Raw genomic sequence first — 19140 nt, forward strand, 5'->3', positions numbered from 1 at the left:
GTTATGTTATTAGGTGCTTACAAATTTAGAGTACCTGTTATCTTCCTGGTGAATTGTATGCTTAATCATTACAAAAACTTTCTGTAAATCCTTGGTTATCCATTTTGTCTTAAAATCTACCTTGTCTCAAAACAACATGGCTAATTTTATTTTGGTTTATTTATGCTTAGTAACTCCCATCTTTTTACTTTCAAGCATTATATATGTCTCTGTGTTAGGTGTGTATTTTGTCCCTTCTGTTCTATATCCTTCTTTCTTGTTTTCTCTTGAACAGTTTGGTATATGTTTACTCCCCCTCCCCCACTCCCATAAGGTTGGTGGTTATATATACTTTGATCATTCTTTGAGATTACAAAATGCACAAGGGTTATATCAGATTCTAGTCATAAATAGCTATTTTGCCTCTTTTCCCCCTCTTTCTAGGCGATATTAAGAAGTTAGAATTTTATGACACGAAAGCCATGCTCTTGAATTGTATAATTATATGGTGTATTACTGGTGCAATCAAACAGAGATGCATATTACCTACCTAAATATATAAAGAGAAAGAATTGTGTCTTTGAGCTGGAATATTAGTCCTTTGCCTTCAGACTCAGAGTGGAACTTACAACATCAGCTCCCCAGGTTCTCAAGCCTTCGGACTCAGACAGGAAGTACATCAGCTGTCCCGGGTTCCCAGCTTGCTGGTAGCAGATCTTGGAACTTCTCAGCCTCCGTAATCTGGTGAGCCAATTCCTTCTAATACACCTCTCTGTGTCTGTGTCTGTGTCTGTTTCTGTCTCTCTCTGTATATACACATAAATACAGATATATTGATATAGTTATCTGTATCCTTATCAGGAGATAAATACAGATATAAATAAATAGATACAGATAGCTATATGTCTAGCTGTTTCATATATATCTCAAAGTGGATTTGAAAATGGGTAATGTGTAGAGACTTGAAGAATCTTGAGGTGCATGATAAAAAAAGACTAGAATGCCTTGAGCTAACTGTTGCAGAAATATGGGTATTAAAGGATGCTTCTGGGAAGGGCTGGGAAGGAAAGGAGGAACATGTGGAAAACTGAAAGAAGGACTCCTGACCCTTTCTGGCACCACTCCAACTGCCGGCTTCCGCTGTCCCTCTCATGTCCCTCCTGTCTTCTTAGTGAAATCTCCCCTGGCTGGTCCCTGAATAATAAGTGTGATTGTGTTTAGTGCCAACCCAGATAATCCGGGATAATCCCTTTATCCCAAGATCCACAACTTAATCACATCTGCAAAATCTTTGCCATACACATGATAACCTCTGGGTTCCAGGGATTAACGCCTGATACCTTCGGGGCTAGCATTCAGGCTACCAAGGGGTCTGGATTTGGGATCAGAACACACTTGCTTGTGAGTCCCAGCCTGACATATTATGCTATAACCTGAGAAGCTACTTGTTTTTACTCTGTCTTTACGTCCTTACTTATAAAATGGAGAAAAATATTAACCTAATGCTTATTTTGGTGATGCTGGACTCAGAAAATCGATCTAAATATTCCTAAATTTAGGAATTACTAAACCGGAGTTGATACAGACTGATTCTCCTCCCTTTTAGTCCTTTGTACTTTGTTCTTTCCTCCCCTCCTTCTTCCCTCATCTCCCCTCTCCTTTCATCACTCCCATTTCTCCTCTAACTCCCCCCATCTCGCTCGGGTGCCCAGTCCCTCCAGTATCCCATGTTCCTCCTGATTCTGCTCCTGCGGGTCTGCTCCAGGGAGAGGCAGGCGGGTTGCCCCAAGACAGGCTGAGAGCGGCAGGGACCTCCCGGCTGGAGCTCTCGGTGTGAGCCGCTGGGTGAGAATCCACACGAGGAAGGGACGCTTCCAGGCTGCACGTCGTTGCCCCTGGCGCGACTGGATGGCTGCGGGACAGAGGGCAGCGCGTGTGTTTTAGGTAAGGCCACCCGAGTTCAGACGGGCCCCTTACTGCCCTTTCCGGGCCTCTGAAAGGCCACATGTGAACTGAAGAAATGAAAACATTCGGGCATTAAAACTGTGGAGTTTTCCCCAGTCAACACTTTCTCTTCCCAGTCTTCTCAGGGTGGAAGTTGGTCAGATTAAATCACCAGGAGATCGGCACCTCTTAAAAGAAACGGAAGTAGGAAGAGCTGTGAAGTGTCAAGGGCAGAGAAGGTGGTCACTTGTAGTCCAGGCGGGCCACAGGTAGTAGATGGATTTTTGGCTTGCGGTGTTGATGAGCTGACGGATTCCTTCCTCCCGGGAGGAGAAAGGCCCAGGTCACAGAAGCTCTGGGACAGCTGGTCCCATGGCAGAGAAGTTGCTTAGCTCTTGTGGGTGCCGATGGCATCCCAGACACCCACGGCTGTGTGTGGACCCAGGACGCCTCTCTGGAGCACAAAGGTGGGGGTGATGGGGCACTGGCGCCCCCTGGGGAGAGCACAGTCTTCTGCACATGCTGTCCCCTTTGCCTCACCAAACACTAGAGCTACTGGGTGCAGCAGACTAGGGTGGGAATGTGGGCAGCGGGGGCAAGGCCTCTAGGGGGATGTCGTTTCAGGACCCGCTGCCTTTGCAAAGGCTCTGGATTAGGGCCACAGCCAGCCTAGGTCTGAGGGGTCCTCAAGGATAAGGCAATAGTACACAGAGACGTGGACAGAATTGTAGCAGCAGGGGGGCCTGGGCGCTCAGCAGGTTGAGCGTTTGATTCGATTTTGGCTCAGGTCATGATCTCTCATGAGACTGAGCCCCGCAGCAGGCTCCCCGCTCCGCGGAAAGTCTGCCCGAGAGTCTCTCCCTCTGCCCCTCCTCCCACCCGTGCCCTCTGTCTCTTTAAAGTAAATTAACCTTTTTTTTGAAAAATGTGACAGCAACAACAACAACAAAATACGGCAAAATCATCACTCTCCTCAAATTCCTAGTACATGTGGTTAACGGATTTAAAGAAGTCAAAGGAGACTAAAAAAACAGACAAAAAGTTACATTTGAAGTCAAATAACTTCATATTTGTACATTGTACTCTCATGTATGTACACTGAAGGAGAGCTGCTTCTCCCACCGCATCTGTCCTCCGGTGGGGAGGACGACACAAGACGGTGAATGAAAAGACGCGGTTTGCAATACAGCAGGACGGCACTCCGGACACGCGGCTCCGCAACAGCCGTCTGCGTCTCTGCCTGGCGGGGCAGAGAAGATCCCTGTGTCCTGCGAGGGCGCCCCTGTGCACCTGGGAAGATGGACTGAACCCGAACAATCTTCCAGGTAGCATTAAGCAGAGGCCTGAATCTCTAAGTCGGCATTCAGGTAAACAGGGAAGTAGTTTTGCTCTGGAACCAGGATGAAGGCACTTATGGAAGCCATACGGAGATTTGTTTCCTTTTTGATCAAGGAAATTGAGAATGAAGGAACGCTTTGGGGAGCATGGGGACAGACAGAAGGGTTCGGAAGAAACCGGAAAGCAGCCGGAGAGAACAGAGTCCTTGTCTCTGAATGAAGCTTACTGTGTGTTTCCAAGAGCGGCCCTGCAGAGAGCCACCAACTGAGTGGCTGAGAACGGGGCAGCGTATTGTCTCAGAGTCCTGGCAGCTAGAAGTCTGAGACCAAGCTGTCACCTTGGCCCTGCTCCCTCTGCAACCTGGACGGAAGGACACTTTCCTGCCTCTCCCCATGTCTGGTGGCCCCAGACCATCTTTAGCTCGTGGCAGCGTAACTTCAGTCTCTGTCCCCATCTTCACGGGACAGCCTCACTCGACACCCTTCTTACAAAGAGGCTACTGTAGGATGACCTCATCTTAACTACTCACAGTGGCAGCAAGACTCTTTTCAAATAAGGTCACGTTCCAAGGTACAGAGGGTTAGTTAGGACTTCAGTACACCTCGTGGGGGGAACATAATTCAGCCCGTACCATCCTACAACCTGGTGCGGATCAATGCTTCCCTTTGGACTCCTGCCTACACCCTTTTAAAAACTGCTTCATCCTGACTGGGCCACAGAAACGGTGACTGAGACAAACTGATCTGAGTCTCACCCTCTTCTGCCCTAGGCTCCTCAAGAAAGGCAGCCGGCCTGAGCTTGGGTCCGATTCAAGTCCTGGTCAGGCTGTTTAGGATCTGATCTGTGACTCAGGCCTCAGCAGTCACCTCGGAAGTCTCGTTTGATAAAACTGTGTTCCATCATTTTGAATTTTGAATAATAGGTCATTAATATGTCAAGAAATCTTTCAGGAAGTCTCCCAAAGTATTGGCTCAGATTTTTCCTAAAATGTCTAGAATTGACAGCTCAGTGGGTGGAGGTGGGGTGATGGAGCCAGTTCGTCCGCCGGAAACATGACATTTTCATGGAGGGAGGGGACACAGTGTCACATCCAGAGTGCTCCCTGGGAGGATTTCAAATGAATGGTGTAAGAATTAGGGAGGAACCAAAGCATTTTTAACATGAGGGCCATCAACGAAGTTGATCTTTAGAAAACCATACAACATAGGGGCTCAGTCAGGGAAGTGGCTGCATCCTGCTCAGGTCGTGGGATTGAGCCCCAGGCCTGTGGCTCCCTGCTCAGCGGGGAGTCTGCTTCTCCCTCCTCGTCTGTGCTTCCCTCGTGCTCTCTCTCTCTCCCTAATAAATAAATGAAATCTTTAAAACAAGTCATGCAACAGAGGCAGACTGTGGGGAAGGAAGGAGACAAGCGAAAGGGCCTAAAGCAAGATTCCTGGGAGCAAGTCAGGGAAGTGGGCTCTGGAGGACAGAAGGGGACAGCAGCGCAGAGATAGCCTCCAGCTAACCAGAGACACGTTCCTGCTGCCTGGAGCAGACTCCACGCCTTCCCTTCTCGCCTCTGGAGGCCAGCACCCACGGTGCCCAGAAGTTTGTCAGGAATGTTGGAGCAGGACTGGAGAGTTGGAGTTTCAGCCATCGGACCTAGTGATGAGCTCTGTCCTGAGGCGTGCCCCAGTGACTACAAGATGAGCAAACTTGCACGTATCTGTGCAGACTTGACCCAACCTGAGAAGAGCAAGGGGTGGTGGTGGGGAATCCAGGGCTGGCTTTCATTTGTCCGGGTTCAAAGCCAACGGTGGGAGTGGTTGCTGACCTGTGCCCTGTGCTGGGCTGAGTCCTTCAGAGTCATGATCAGGGCTCAGCAGCCCCAGCAGGTCCACTGTAGGACTCCCCTGACGGTGCAGATGGGAACAGTGGGGCCCAGAGCTGGGAAGTCCTGCTGAGACCAGGAGCCAGTCCGCGGCGCACCCTCTCTGTCGCCTCACAGTGTGAGCTTCAGCCCTTTCTGTGAACGGACACTGGGGAGAGGCTGAAGAGGCCCGCAGCGCGCCCAGGTGGTGCCGAGCAGGGCGCCCTGGGGACCCGCGAGGCTGGATCGGCGCCAGCGACCAGGCCGGTTCGCACGCCTTTGAGAAGAGCTCGGAAATCTGAGCCAGCACAAAGCTCGTCTTCCCAGGCGTTCCCAGGAGTTGAGCCCGAGGCGCCTTCAGTTCCGGGAGCGGAGCGGGCGGTGGGTGTGACCCTGGCCCGGCCAGGCTGGGAAGGGCTTAGCGCTGAGGAGGAAGGAAGGGGTTGTTCCCCCGGGTCACAGGAGACTTTGGCACAGCGGAGCGGCCGTGAGAACCGTGGGAGCTGCGGGCAGAGGGGGCGGGGGAAGCAGCTCTGCGCGTCTCGGCCGCTTCCCCCTGCGACAGCTTTCCGCCCGCTCGCAGGAGGGCCTCACCACTGCGGGGAGGGGGTGGGGGACGGAGAAGATGCCGCGGAGGCAGCCCGGGACGGTCCGGACTCGCAGGTCAGGGCTCTGGCCCCGCCGCTGCCCAGGGCGCCGGTGCCCGCGACGGGGCCGCCTGCGCAACAAGCCGCTGGCCAGGGGAGGGGCGGCCCGGCGGGCGTCTGACACCGTGCGGCCCCGCGGCCCGGCTTCATCGCTAGGACAGTGTGCTGCGACAGGCCGGAGGATGACTGTCACCCGCGACCACGAGTCTCAAACTTTACTGTGCATGTGCATCACGTGACGGTCTCGTTTTTAAAAAGCAGATTCTGATTCCGCGGACAGCGACCCCAGGAGGCCCTCGGCCCTCGGGGAGGGCGGACACAGCACTCCCGGTTCCAAGGACAGAGGCCTCCTCCGGCCCTGCCGGACACGTGCGCCGCCACAACAGGCGCAGGGGTGCGGCGGGGCTGGCAGAGGGGCCTCGAGGGCGGGGGAGGTGGGCAGGACGGAATCGAGGGGAGGGACAGTGGGGGGAGGGCAGGGACCTGCGCGCGTGTCTGTGTGTGTGTGTGTGTGTGTGTGTGTGTGTGTGTGTGTGTGTGTGTGTGTGCTGCTCTGCGATTGGAGGGAGCGTCTTGGCTCCGAACCCCACCGGGGCTCAAAAGGGACCGAGGTGGCCCGGGGACCGCAGACCGCCTGGCCCTGCGCGCGCGCGAGCCATGCTCCCTCAGCTCTGGGCTGCGGGGCTTTTCCCGCTATTCCTGGTGGGCCTCGCCCAGCCGACCCAGAAGATGAAGGTGAGTGTCCCGTTGGGGACCCAGCAGACTGCAGCCCCTGTCGACTGGCCTGGTGTCCAGGGATGCGAGGAGTCCTCCCTCGTCCGAGGCTGGGACCCGCTTCCCGAGCTCGGCCGACCCCGGCAGCCGCTCTCCGAGGCTGGGGCTCCGCCAAGCCGACTCCCTCCGCGGACCGTGTTGGTCACCGGGCGCTCGTGGAGCAGGTGGACGGAGGGCCAAGGCTGCTGTCCTGCCTGCCCCTCCGCCGCCGCCCCTGCTCTGACCTCCGGGTAGCCTTGTGGGTCCGGGAAACGGGACACGTAGGAGCACGGGGTGGGAGGGAGGGTGGCTGCCCGCGTTCCCCAGAGCAGCTCAGACCCGGGCAGGGGAAGAGCCGCTGGCTGATGCCGGAGTGTGCTCTGGGGGTGTCAGGGTCAGCGAAGAGTAGCTTTTCTCCTGGTGACAATAAAACACAGAAGGCCAGGGTAGCTGTTGGCCAATTTTAATGTTAGAGGAGGTGGGGTGGTGAGCGGCAGCTAGTGGGGGAGGACAAAGTGTGGACCAGAGTAAGAGGATTTGCTCTTGGGTCTTGGTGGAGCCCTGATCTCCTGATGCCCTTGCAAAAAAAATCTCTGCACTGGAGGTCAGTCAGTAGCCACCCTGTCAGAGGTGTGTGATATGCCTCAGGCCGGGGTCGGGATTCAAGTGGGTGACGTGGTACCTGCAGGTTGGTTTTTTTTTTTTTTTTTGAGATTTTATTTATTTGACACAGAGAGAGAGAGAGATCACAAGTAGGCAGAACAGCAGGCAGAGAGAGAGGGGGGAAACGGCCACCCCGCTGAGCAGAGATCCCAATGTGAAGCTCTATTCCAGGACCACGATCCCAGAACCCCAGACCATGACCCAAGCCAAAGGCAGAGGACCGACCCATTGAGCCACACAGGTGCCCAGGTTTTAACTTTAAAACCAGATGAATTAATTCAGTAACTCAGTCTCACTTGTGGATTTAAACCAATTACATTTCTCTCTCTCTCTTTTTTGAAGATTCTATTCATTTACTCAACAGAGATCACAAGTAGGCAGAGAGGCAGGCAGAGAGGGGGAAGCAGGCTCCCTGCTGAGCAGAGAGCCCAATCCCCCAGAACCCTGGGATCATGACCTGAGCCGAAGGCAGAGGTTTTAACCCACTGAGCCACCCAGGAACCCCAAAACCAATTACATTTCTCTTACTGGCTCCCCCATCCCCAGAAGAAAGAGAATACCTGTGATTGAGGGCAGTGATCCCCAGACAAGATTCATTGACTTGTCAAAGCACAAGGTGCTGGGTCCCACCTGATGTGGGCGGCTGAGCAAAGAGTCAAGAAAGCATTCTTGAGACATTTTCAGTGCAGGAAAGTGCTTTATTATAGCACAGGAACAGGACCCGTGGGCCGAAAGAGCTGCACGGAGGTTGTGAGGAGTGACTGGTTTTAAGCTTTCTAGTTAGTAGGGATTAGGGATAGCATAAATGTCTAAGGAATTTGGAAGCAAGACTTCCAGGACCTTGAGGGGCTAGCTGCTGTTAGGATAAAGTTATTGACTACTGCCTAATGAAACATTAGTCATGAGACCCTTAAGATGGCTATCGGTGGGCCATGTGCTTGGAGGATGGCTGGTTTTATGGTTACCAAAGTGAAGTGGCATTAACCAGAGCAAAGCTATAGTGGTAAAATGTTAAGGAAATCCTTGAGGGAGCCGTACAGGTGTTACGGTCTGTGTGCCTCAGGAACCCTGCCTGGAGACTACCAGCTGATCTGAAGCAAAGTCCGGCCTTCGCTCCTTTTCTCCAACCGCCACCCCAAAGTTTCTGATTCAGCAGGCCTCAGGAGAACCAGGAACTTGCATTTCTTTTCTTTTCTTTTCTTTTAAACTCAAGTTTGTTAACATATTGTGAAGTATTGGTTTCAGGAGTGAAATTTAGTGATTCATCACCTACACAGAACACCCAGTGCTCATCACAGCAGGTGCCCTCCTTAGTGCCCGTCCCCCATCTAGCCCATGCCCCACCCGCTGCCCCTCCAGCAATCTGCAATTTGTTCACTTAACTATAGAGTCTTCCTGTTTCCCTCCTCTCTGTTTTTATCTTATCTTTTCCTTCCCTTCCTCTATGTTCATCTGTTTTGTTTCTTAAATTCCACACATGAGTGAAATCACATTTTTATCTTTCTTTGACTGACTTATTTTGCTTAGCATAATCTCTAGTTCTATCCACATTGTTGCAAATGGCAAGACTTCATTCTTTCTGACGGCTGAGTGATATTCCATTGTGTGTGTATATATATATATATATATATATATATATATATATATACCATGTTTTCTTCTTCTTCTTTTTTTAAGATTTTATTTATTTGTTTGACACAGAGACAGAGTAAGAGCAGGGACACAAGCAGGGAGAGTGAGAGAGGGAGAAGCAGGCTTCCTGCCTAGCAGGGAGTGCAATGCGGGGCTCAATCCCAGCACCCTGGGATCAAGACCTGAGCCTAAGGCAAATCCTTAATGATGAGCCACCCAGGTGCCCCTATACCACATCTTCTTTATCCACTCATCTGTCGATGGATATCTGGGCTCTCCTCATAGTTGGACTATTGTTGATAATGCTGCTATAAACATTGGGATGCATGTACCCCTCTGAATCTGTATATTTGTGGGGTAAATACCCAGTAATACAATCGCTGGGTCATAGGGTAGCTCTATTTTTAACATCTTGAGGAACCACACTGTTTTCCAGAGTGGTTGCACCAGCTTGCATTCCCACCAACAGCGTAGGAGGGTTCCCCTTTCTCCACATCCTCACCAGCATCTGTCATTTCCTGACTTGTTAATTTTAGCCACTCTGACTGGTGTGAGGTGGGATCTCACTGTGGTTTTGATTTGTATTTCCCTGATGCCGAGTGATGTGGAGCATCTTGTCACGTGTCTGTTGGCCATCTGGATGTCTTCTTTGGAGAGGTGTCTCAGGCACTTGCATTTCTAATATGTCCCAGTCTTGTTCAGGTCCTCAAACCACTCTGAGTGCTCTGTTATCGGGTCCCTGTGACATGTAAGATGATGTACATAAGATGCTCAAAGACCAGCATTCGTAAGACCATCTCCCCTCTCTGAAATTTAAAAAAGGCAACCTATGAGGGGGCATCCGGGCCTACGTCAGCCACCACTGCCTGCTTGGGGCGCAATTCCAGCTGTAGAAAGCCATCTTGTGAATAAAAGGCTGCATTTTTGAGTATCAGGTCCCTTCAGACTGGAGCAGAACTAACGTCAGAGTTGGAAAGTTTCAGCCCTTCCAGTCCACGGTTTTCTTGGGATTCTACATCCCAGCTCATAGGACGATACCTATGTAAGAGACAGAAGCTGGGAGCATCACAAAGTGCTTGTCCCCATGCCACACACACAGACACAGACACAGGCTTTTTTTTTTTTTTTAAGATTTAAAAAAAATTTTTTTTTTATTTATTTGGCAGACAGAGGTCACAAGGAGGCAGAGAGGCAGGCAGAGAGAGGAGGGGAAGCAGGCTCCCTGTGGAGCAGAGAGCCCGATGTGGGGCTCGATCCCAGGACTCTGGGATCATGACCCGAGCTGAAGGCAGAGGCTTAACCCACTGAGCCACCCAGGCGCCCCAAGATAGTATTTTTTGAGTAATCTCTATACCCAACCTAGGGCTCGAACTCACAACCCCAAGATCAAGAGTCACATGCTCCACTGACTGAGCCAGCCAGGCAACTCCCACACAGAAAGGATTTTAACTTACAAGACACACATTCTGGTGGTGGTCTCGCCATAACTAAGAATACTACCAGACAGAGGTCTCTTCGGTTCTTAGAATCTCGAGGTGTTCCACGAAAGAGCTCTGAGCGCTCTGCAGAAGTCCACAGCTGTTAGGGGTTATTATTTGCCTTATTGTCATAGCATGGTGGTTTTTGTTCCATTCCAGCTGGATTGCTACAAGGGGGTGACGGGCACCATCTACGAGTACGGAGCCCTCACCCTCAATGACGAGGAGTACGTGCAGTTCCAGCGCTACGTGGGCAAGCATGTCCTCTTTGTCAACGTGGCCACTTACTGAGGCCTGACGGCTCAGTATCCTGGTGAGAGCTCCGGTTTCGATTCCTCCGGAATGAGCTTGGTCAGATGCCCATATTCTAATTCCAGAGGTTTTCCTAATTTGTTGTTGGGAGGAGTGGGGTGAGGAAGGAATAGGTGATCAGGGGAGTCCGTCCCTCTAAATCCTGCCATTGCTCTACTCCTTAGGAGGCCAGGAGAATTATCTCCAGATTGGAGGAATGAGATTCTCCTGAAGTTTTCATCAAAAACCACCAGGAACGTACCTATCACTGAACAAGTGGGGTTTGCTGCTTGATGCCGTGAGGGAGAACATATATTGTAGGGAACCATGGGGCTTCTCAATAAGAAAGTGCTGGAAAGAACTTATTTGAGAATCTGGGCTTGTATTCGGTGCTTTGGGGAAAGATTCAAGGAATTGAAGCTTTGCTCTAAATTGGATGCTGTCAGGAAATGAGGGAGTGGGGAGAATTCTGTGACTGTGACTCAGATATGTCTTAATAAATCTTATCTACGGGGTCAGGGGAATAAAGCAAGGCCAAGGTCTTGATTTATCGTGACCACTGTGACCATGATGTTGTGTGATATTGATGTTCTGTGAAATTGTTGTTGTTTTAAAGACTTTATTTATTTATTTGACAGAGAGAGAGAGAGATCACAGGTAGGCAGAGAGGCCGGCAGAGGGGGAGGCGGAAGCAGGCTTCCTTCTGAGCAGAGGCTCAATCCAGGACCCTGGGATCATGACCTGAGCTGAAGGCAGAGGCTTAACACTGAGCCACCAGGGCGCCCCTGTGAAATTGTTTAACAGGAGAATAGGAAACCCTAGCTACGACCCCAGGCCAGAGTTTAGCTTTCAAGGGGCCACTTTTATCCTTATTGGTGACTTCTGGGAACGACAGCAGAGAGGATCTTCTGGAAAGTGCTCTTGGGTTCTTCATCAGCTCCAAGAGGGAAATATAGCTTTCTTGCAGGTAATCTTTGGTGCGACAGCTCTTTGGAAAGACGCTCCATCTCTCCAAACCTGGCCCGACCTCCTACGGTGACTGAGATGGATTTTCTTTGTGCTCATGGGGAAGAGTTTGATTTCCCTGTTGATCCAGAAAAGGTTATTTGAAGTTTCAGATGGATTGTAATAGAGATAAATGCAGTTTCTGACATGCCATAACTTGGTTTTTCTGCTTTTCAAAAAAAATTTTTTAAAGATTATTTGCAATAATTAATATGTGAACATATGCATATGCATATATGCAAAAATAATATGTGAACAGTTTCTAAGAAAAATTTTCCACATGTTGACACTATGGTATCTATTCAAATGATCAAAAATATAAAGTCCCATCAATTTGTCTTTTCTTTCTCTCCTTTTTTTTTTTCCCATCAATTTGTCTTAATGGGACTTCAATAACAATATATTGAAGAATTTTCTCTTTTTTTTTTTTTAAAGATTTTATTTATTTATTTGACAGAGATCACAAGCAGGCAGAGAGGCAGGCAGAGAGAGAGGAGGAAGCAGGCTCCCTGCCAAGCAGAGAGCCCGATGCGGGGCTCGATCCCAGGACCCCGAGATCATGACCTGAGCCGAAGGCAGCGGCTTAACCCACTGAGCCACCCAGGCGCCCCGAATTTTCTCTTTTTTAACACCACTTAAATTTAAGTGTATTGTAATTTCACCTTTAAGATACACAGCTCACTAAATTTTGATATTTTAAAATTAAAATTCAGAGGCACTTGGCTGGCTTAGTTGGTTAAGCGTCTGACTCCTGATTTTGTCTCAGTCTGTGATCTCAGAGTCGTGAGACTAAGCCAGCACGGAGCCTGCTTAAGATTCTCTCTCTCCCTCCCTCTGCCCTTCCCCACCCTGCTCACACTGTTTCTCTAAAAGGAAGAAAAAGAAAAAGAAGAACAGTCAGCAGGTGCTATGGTCTGAATAGTCAGCAGGTGTCCCCCCTGAAATTTATATGTTGAAATCCCAGTCCCCAATACGATGGCAACAGGGCCTTCAGGAGATGTTGAGGTCATGACGGTGAACCTCCATGAATGGGATTAGTGCTTTTATAAGAAGAAACAGCATAGAACTCCCACACCCCGAGCCCTTGTACCATGGGAGGACACAGTGAGAAGCCTGCAGTCTGCAACCTGGTAGAGGGCCTTTGCTAGAACCCCACCACATTAGCACCATGACTTTGGACTTCCAGAACTCTGAGAAATAAGTTCTTATTGTTCACAAGCCCCCTGGTCTATGGTATTTGGTAAAGCATCCTAAAAGGACTAATACAGAAGGAGCTGCTTGACTTAGGCAAAAATTGTATTGAAATAGCCCCTCCTTCAAAGAACAACAAAAACCAAATGGTTCACATTCACCAAGAGAACCTAAAGACTTTTTAATGATGAAATTGTGCATAAAAAGATACTTTCAAAAGTGCAGATTACAGGAAGATTTGACATTTGAAAGAATTTTGGGCTCACTTTATAGTTATTTTTATGTATAATCAACCCTAGGGAGAACTTGAAAAGCTACAGACTAAATCTTTAATTTGTGTAAAACCTCAGAATCTAAGGCGAGTATCATTTAGCAACAGTTTAGTATCATTTAGCAAATAGGGGTTTTCCTCCCTTCAAAAAGTTAAACTTGAGAAAAAATATATAGTAAGTTTAAAAAGTCATGATATATAAATAGCAGTTCCATGGAATGTGAATCTGCTTTTAAATCTGTTTCAATTTAGTTTTAATTTAAATTTGTGTTGAATAGGGAATATATTCACATTGAAAATTTAAAAGATGCAAAAGGGTTTAGGAGAGAAAGCTTCTAGGGGGCCCCTGGGTGGGTGGCTCGGTTGGCTGAGTGTCTGATTCTTCCTTTCAACTGAAGTCTCGATCTCAGGGTTGTGAGTTCAAGCCCTGTGTCCGGCTCCATGTTGGGGGGGGAAAAGAGTGAGAATATCCACCATTTGTCTTTTTGAGTAAGCAAGGTTATCAGTTTATGGTGTATATTGTCACAAATGTTTAGTGTATAGACAAGCAAATCTCTCTCATATACGCAGACACACACAACTGATTCCACACCTTGTTTTTTCACATGATACAGATGTTCTTCTGTATCAACACGCAATGAGCTTCCTCATGTATTTGAAGCCACAGTTTTCCACTCTGTTGCCATGACATGACTTACTAACCATGAGAATTTTACTAAATACCTGAGATTTTAAAAAACTGTCTCATTCAGATTTTACTCCAGACAGGGAAATGGCGAGAGTTGAAGGCCTTTGCCCGAGGCCTAGCAGCAGGGTCTGCTGCAGTTTCTGCCATAGGAAGGATGTATTATTGATGGTGAAAGGCGGCGAGTAGGGATTGTTATGAAGAAACCTACAAGGACAGGAAGGCACTGCCATTGAAGCCCAGGGTTTTCGGGGAGACAGCAGCACGTGGAGCTGAGTCGGGTGGGGCGACACTGGGACTGACTCAGTGGGGACGAGAGTGGCTGAAGGCAGAAGGACTGGTACGGGTCTACACAGACATGTTGGAAGCCCTCCCAGCAGTCTTGAAGAGTGGTTTGGAGTTTGTAGCCTGGAATCCCAGTGAATGTCCCAGGGCAGTGACACCCATTAGGTCATTAGAGTTGACAAGAGGGTAGAGCATGTTCTGGAGCTGGGCTCAGATTTGGGTTCCCTCCACAGCTCCCCAGTGAGAGTGCCAAAGGGGGCTCTTGGGAGCACGACTGGGGTGTCAGGTGTGTCCCTGTGGGGCATGATGGGGGCAGAGGGAGCAGGTCCATTTTGTTTGCCTTTTCCTTCAAAATGTTTGGTCAGTCAGTCAATCTGCCACTATGGAAGCTGGCCGTGGCATTTAAATTTTAATTCCCTTCAGCATCCAGCAGGTGCCCCCGCCACCCCACAGGCTAACCCATCTGTGTTCTCTGGGGGCCCCCCCATTGGAGGGTGCCGTGCAGCCGCATAGGGAACCAACACAAGAAAGATGGCGGCTGTCTGGGTGTGTTTCTGTCAACCTGTGTTCTAGCTGTGTGCCCTGCCTCCCCAGTCTCTGTAATCTCGAACCTTCCCCCTACACTTGTCACTGTACTTGGACACATCCCAGCGTCTTCCAGGGCTCCCTGCCGGGCTGCCCATGCTGCTCATTGTCTCCCCGCAGAACTGAATGCACTACAGGAGGAGCTGAAGCCTTTTGGTGTCATCGTGCTGGGCTTTCCCTGCAACCAGTTTGGAAAACAAGAACCAGGAAAGAACTCAGAGATCCTTTCTGGGCTCAAGTGAGTGTCGGCTCGGGTCCCTGCCTAGGCCCTGTCAGCCTTTCCCTTCCTCATGCTGCCTGGAGGCCTCCTCCTCTGGAAGCTTCCGGGGCAGGTGGTGGATCACGGGGTTCAGGAACGTCATTGTGAAGCTCTGTGCGCAAGCTTGCGTGGCTGGCAACGCCCAACCTTTCACTCGCCTCGGGCTCTTGACGTGGACACTAGGGGAATATCTATGGGAAAAGCAGCTCAGGGCAGAGGAGGGAATGTGGGAAATAGAAATAAGTCAGGAATCCTGACCTTCAAACACTCCCTTCCAGTTTCCTTAGAATTGTCTACTGGCTCCATAAAGCGTGAAGTCCTGACCCCCAGACATCTCTCTTTCCTTACCTTCCCTGTCCACCGTCTCTTCCTCTTTATCTCTGACTTCCTTTCATGGACTTGTGGCCATTACCGCCCCTCCTTATCCTAACTTGGACCCTCTTGGGAACACTCTGCTTCCTTGCAGGTATGTGCGTCCCGGTGGTGGTTTTGTTCCCAATTTTCAGCTCTTTGAGAAAGGGGATGTGAATGGAGAAAAAGAGCAGAAGGTCTTTACCTTCCTGAAGGTGAGTGGCCACCCACCTGCGTGAACTGGTCAGGTAGGCAGAGATACCCCGAAAGCATGGGGCTCATTTCTAGGGTTGAGGTTGGACTCCTTGGAAAGAAATGCTCAGATAAGTTCAGGAGTCATGGCCAGATCTGTTGTGAGCCCTGAGCTCAAGTACAGGAAACGGAACAAGGCAGCTCTGATGTGGCCGACGCCCCCTCCCAAACGGCAATGATTTGCTCATGTGACCGACAGTCAGGGCATCCGTCCCAGGTGTGAGCAGCTATGCCACACAGGGAGCCCGAACCTACTAACAGGGCCCAGCCCCTCCCTGGAAGACCCCTGTGCAGTCGGGGAGACAGACATGGAGCACAGAATGGAGGGTCCCATGTGCTAACTGACCGGGGAGCCGCTGAGTGTTAGAACCACGAAGACCACAGAACCATCTGATGTTCTCTTAGGCCACTGGTTCCCTCTGCTGGCCTGCCAGACAGGTCTGTTAAAATTCTAACCCATTCATGGCAACCTGGAAAAAAAACACAGTGTGGGGAGTTTTCCACAAAGCCTAATTTATTGAATATAAAAGGCCATCATTTATTCTGATACTAAATTAATGTTGAGTTAAATCATACAAATTACCATTTGTGTTGCCCAAAAATGGTGATATGACTGATTTTATTTTCTTCAGCCTAATACTTAAAAATCTGTTAATTTTAAAATTTAGTTATAGTTGACTTTTGATGTTTAGTTATTCTATATAGTTATTCTATTCTATTCTAAATATTCCATTTAGTTATTCTATATAACTAAATGTTAATAAAATGTTTGTTATTCTATACTAATCTCCAAGAAATAGTTATTGAACTTTTACCAGACTGTGAAGCCCCAGCTCTGAAAACCACTACTCTAAACCAAAGCATTTTTTTCCAGCTAAGAAAACTGAAGCTCTAGAAATGATATGACTTATCAAAGAAGACAGGAAATAGTATTTTTCTGCAGCACCATGATGTAATCCTGGGAGGGGCGGACAGGGAAAGGAGGAGTATTTTCTGTTTACTGTCACACTCTCTAGCCCGCGCGGCTGGTTGCTGGTTGCTGGGTGGGCGATGTTGCACTAAGTGTCTGTGCTTCCTGGGAGCACGTCAGGTAGTTAATATATGGAGATGCAGGATGGTGAGTAGACTCTCCAGGGTTGGGGATAAACCTGGGCCACACAGAAGCAGGGGGAAAACCCTTCTATTTTTCCTATCTCTGCTCCAGAACTCCTGCCCTCCAACCTCTGATCTTCTGGGTTCATCAAACCAGCTCTTCTGGGAGCCCATGAAGGTCCACGACATCCGCTGGAACTTTGAGAAGTTCCTGGTGGGGCCTGACGGGGTCCCTGTCATGCGCTGGTTCCACAAGGCTCCCATCAGCAGGGTCAAGGCAGACATCCTGGAGTACCTGAAACAGTTCCAAAGCGAGTAGAAAGGGCCAGAGACCGTCCGAAGAGGCCGCCTGCCTCCCACCCGAAGGATGTGCTCAACACTGGGTCCATCTTTGCTCCGCGTCCCTTCCCGCCCAGCGCCCCTATGACCAGACTCTCCCCGAAGCATGGCGTGCGCCGGCACTTGTGCGCTCACGAGTGTGTTCGAAAACAAGGGAAAGAATACCTTTGTCCCCAAATCTCTGCTCCGGAAATACCAAGTTCTCACCGCTCCACCCCAAAGGAAAAGCATATGCCAGGGTAGATGGTCCAGACTACCCAGTGTCCCTAAAAAGGCGATGCCTGGAAGTTCCGACCTCTGTCCTTTCTCCAGCCTGAAGGGTTAAAGAAGCAGAAGCTAGAAGGTTCTCAAGATCCCCTTTGTAGCCTTTCTCTCTTCCCAGGTAAAGCAGGTTGTAAGGCTCTTCCTCTCCCAGATGCGACCTTCGCTCCCCTGACGCCCTGGAGTTCTGTTTCTCACCCATCTCTGCAGGCCTCACGTGAAAGGAGGGGCATCTCCATGACGGCGGGTCCTGAAGCCATCTGGGTCGGACCCGACCAGAGCCTTCCATGGTGCCTGTCCCTTAGTGCATTCAGGCATGGCACCTGGGCAGGGATGTCCCTTCGTTCTGAAGGACGCGCTTTCCCCTCACCCGAGCTGCCCCACCTTCAAACTCCTTCCCGTCACTGTCTCAAATAAAGTGAATTCTGCAGCAGTGGGCTTCCCGCCGTGTTTTCCCACCCCCGTATTATGTCTGGGACGTCCACGTCTCTTACTCGGTCCCAGTTTCCTCGGATACCTCACCTAGCTCCTTAAACATGCTCTGGAACTTTCCTTGGCCCATCCAGACACCACGTGGGGCTGGCCGCTGTGGACTGCTGTGAGGGGTGGACACAGACCTCTGAGAGTCTGCCACCCCCCATGCTGGTCTCTGGGGGACCCAAGTGGGAGGTAGCCTTGCTTTCTCGAAACAACAAAGACACGGATGTTCTGCCTATAAAATTCCTGCTCACTGTTAAGAATCTAAAAACACATAAAAAGAGGTGAAAAGTATACCAAAGCTCCCTCCCAGTCCAAGGAGTAGAGAAGGTGCCTGCAAGCCCTGTGCAAAGGCTGTGTCATCGTCACAGTTCAGTCTTTCCTGTGAGGACAGAGAAGAGGAGAGAAGCTGGTACTAGGAAGTGAGGTGAACTAGTTGTTCTTTTCCCTTTCAAAAATTACTTTGAACATATTTCAAACATCTTTTGCACTTTAAATTCTTTGTCCTTTAAAATCTTATTTGGCACTTGGAAAGTAGAGGGACTTTAAGTATCAGCGTCAATGGGAGATGCCGTCCTGTTCCCAAACAGAAATGATCCCTGACCTGACCTTCCTACAGCAAGGTGAAAGCTGGCAAAGCCGGGGCTGACAAGGAAAGCGACTCCAGCTTCCAGAACGAACATGGGCACTGCCGAAACCTGGGACCACCCATGTTGATGCGGGCCTCGGGGAAGACCTGGCGTTGCGGAGACCTGGGGCCTCCCCCCCAGGAGTGGGCTGCTTCCAAAATTCAGAGGGGGTAGACACACACGGAAAACATTTTCCAAACACCTGGATGTTTTCTTGCATGCAGAGTCTAGCAAGGGGAAAAAGTCTGGCAGTCTGTGGCCATACCCACAGGATGTAGGCTTCCGTGGGACTCAGCGGGCACCAGCTCACCGTGGTGTGAGAAGTGTGTCTCGTTGTTGACTCTCTTCTCCGTGTCTCATGTTCTTGAGCCGCCCCAGGGACTGTAGCTGTCCTCAGAAGGGGTCAAATCCGTTACTGTTTTCAGATCAGAAGCGTCAGGATCCAGGTGGGCGGTGGAGAAGGATGGGGCCACACAGTGTGTAGACTCAGCCTCACCCAGAGGCCTGCACTTGCCCTACGGAAGTGAATCCTCCGAAAGCTGCGTCCCCTGCCCCATGGAGAAGTCCTGAAGCAGTGAAGGAGGGGGGCTCGGCTTCCTGTGGAGGGCGCTCTGCCCAGCATCTGGGGGAGGCTCCATCCCATAATCGCTCTGAGAGATCCAGATTCCCTCCTCCTGATGCCCAGCAGGGGCTAACCCTGAACAGAAGACCCAGGTCGCTCCTGGGACCGCCTTAGGACCTGAGAAGCAAGAAACAAATTTCCTTGCACAGGGAGGTGAGTGCAGCTGGGGACAGGTGTGGGGGCTGCAGACCTGATCAGAACGTTGCCCGTGATGATGACAACGACAAGGAGAATGTTGAAGTCTTCATAAAGGGAGCATCTG

At 50.1% G+C, this 19140-nt stretch overlaps 1 protein-coding gene across 1 annotated transcript; it reads left to right on the forward strand.

The window, feature by feature from the left end:
- The first annotated feature begins 6279 nt into the window (after positions 1-6279).
- GPX6 (glutathione peroxidase 6) lies at positions 6280-17577 on the forward strand. The gene is made up of 5 exons (XM_047735203.1): positions 6280-6492; positions 10443-10596; positions 14717-14834; positions 15322-15421; positions 16663-17577. The coding sequence occupies exons 1-5, from the start codon at positions 6415-6417 to the stop codon at positions 16867-16869; spliced, it is 657 nt and encodes a 218-aa protein (XP_047591159.1). The 5' UTR covers positions 6280-6414; the 3' UTR covers positions 16870-17577.
- The last annotated feature ends 1563 nt before the right edge of the window (positions 17578-19140 follow it).

The sequence above is a fragment of the Lutra lutra genome, chromosome 6 (assembly GCF_902655055.1).
Source record: "Lutra lutra chromosome 6, mLutLut1.2, whole genome shotgun sequence".
Lineage (NCBI taxonomy): Eukaryota > Metazoa > Chordata > Mammalia > Carnivora > Mustelidae > Lutra > Lutra lutra.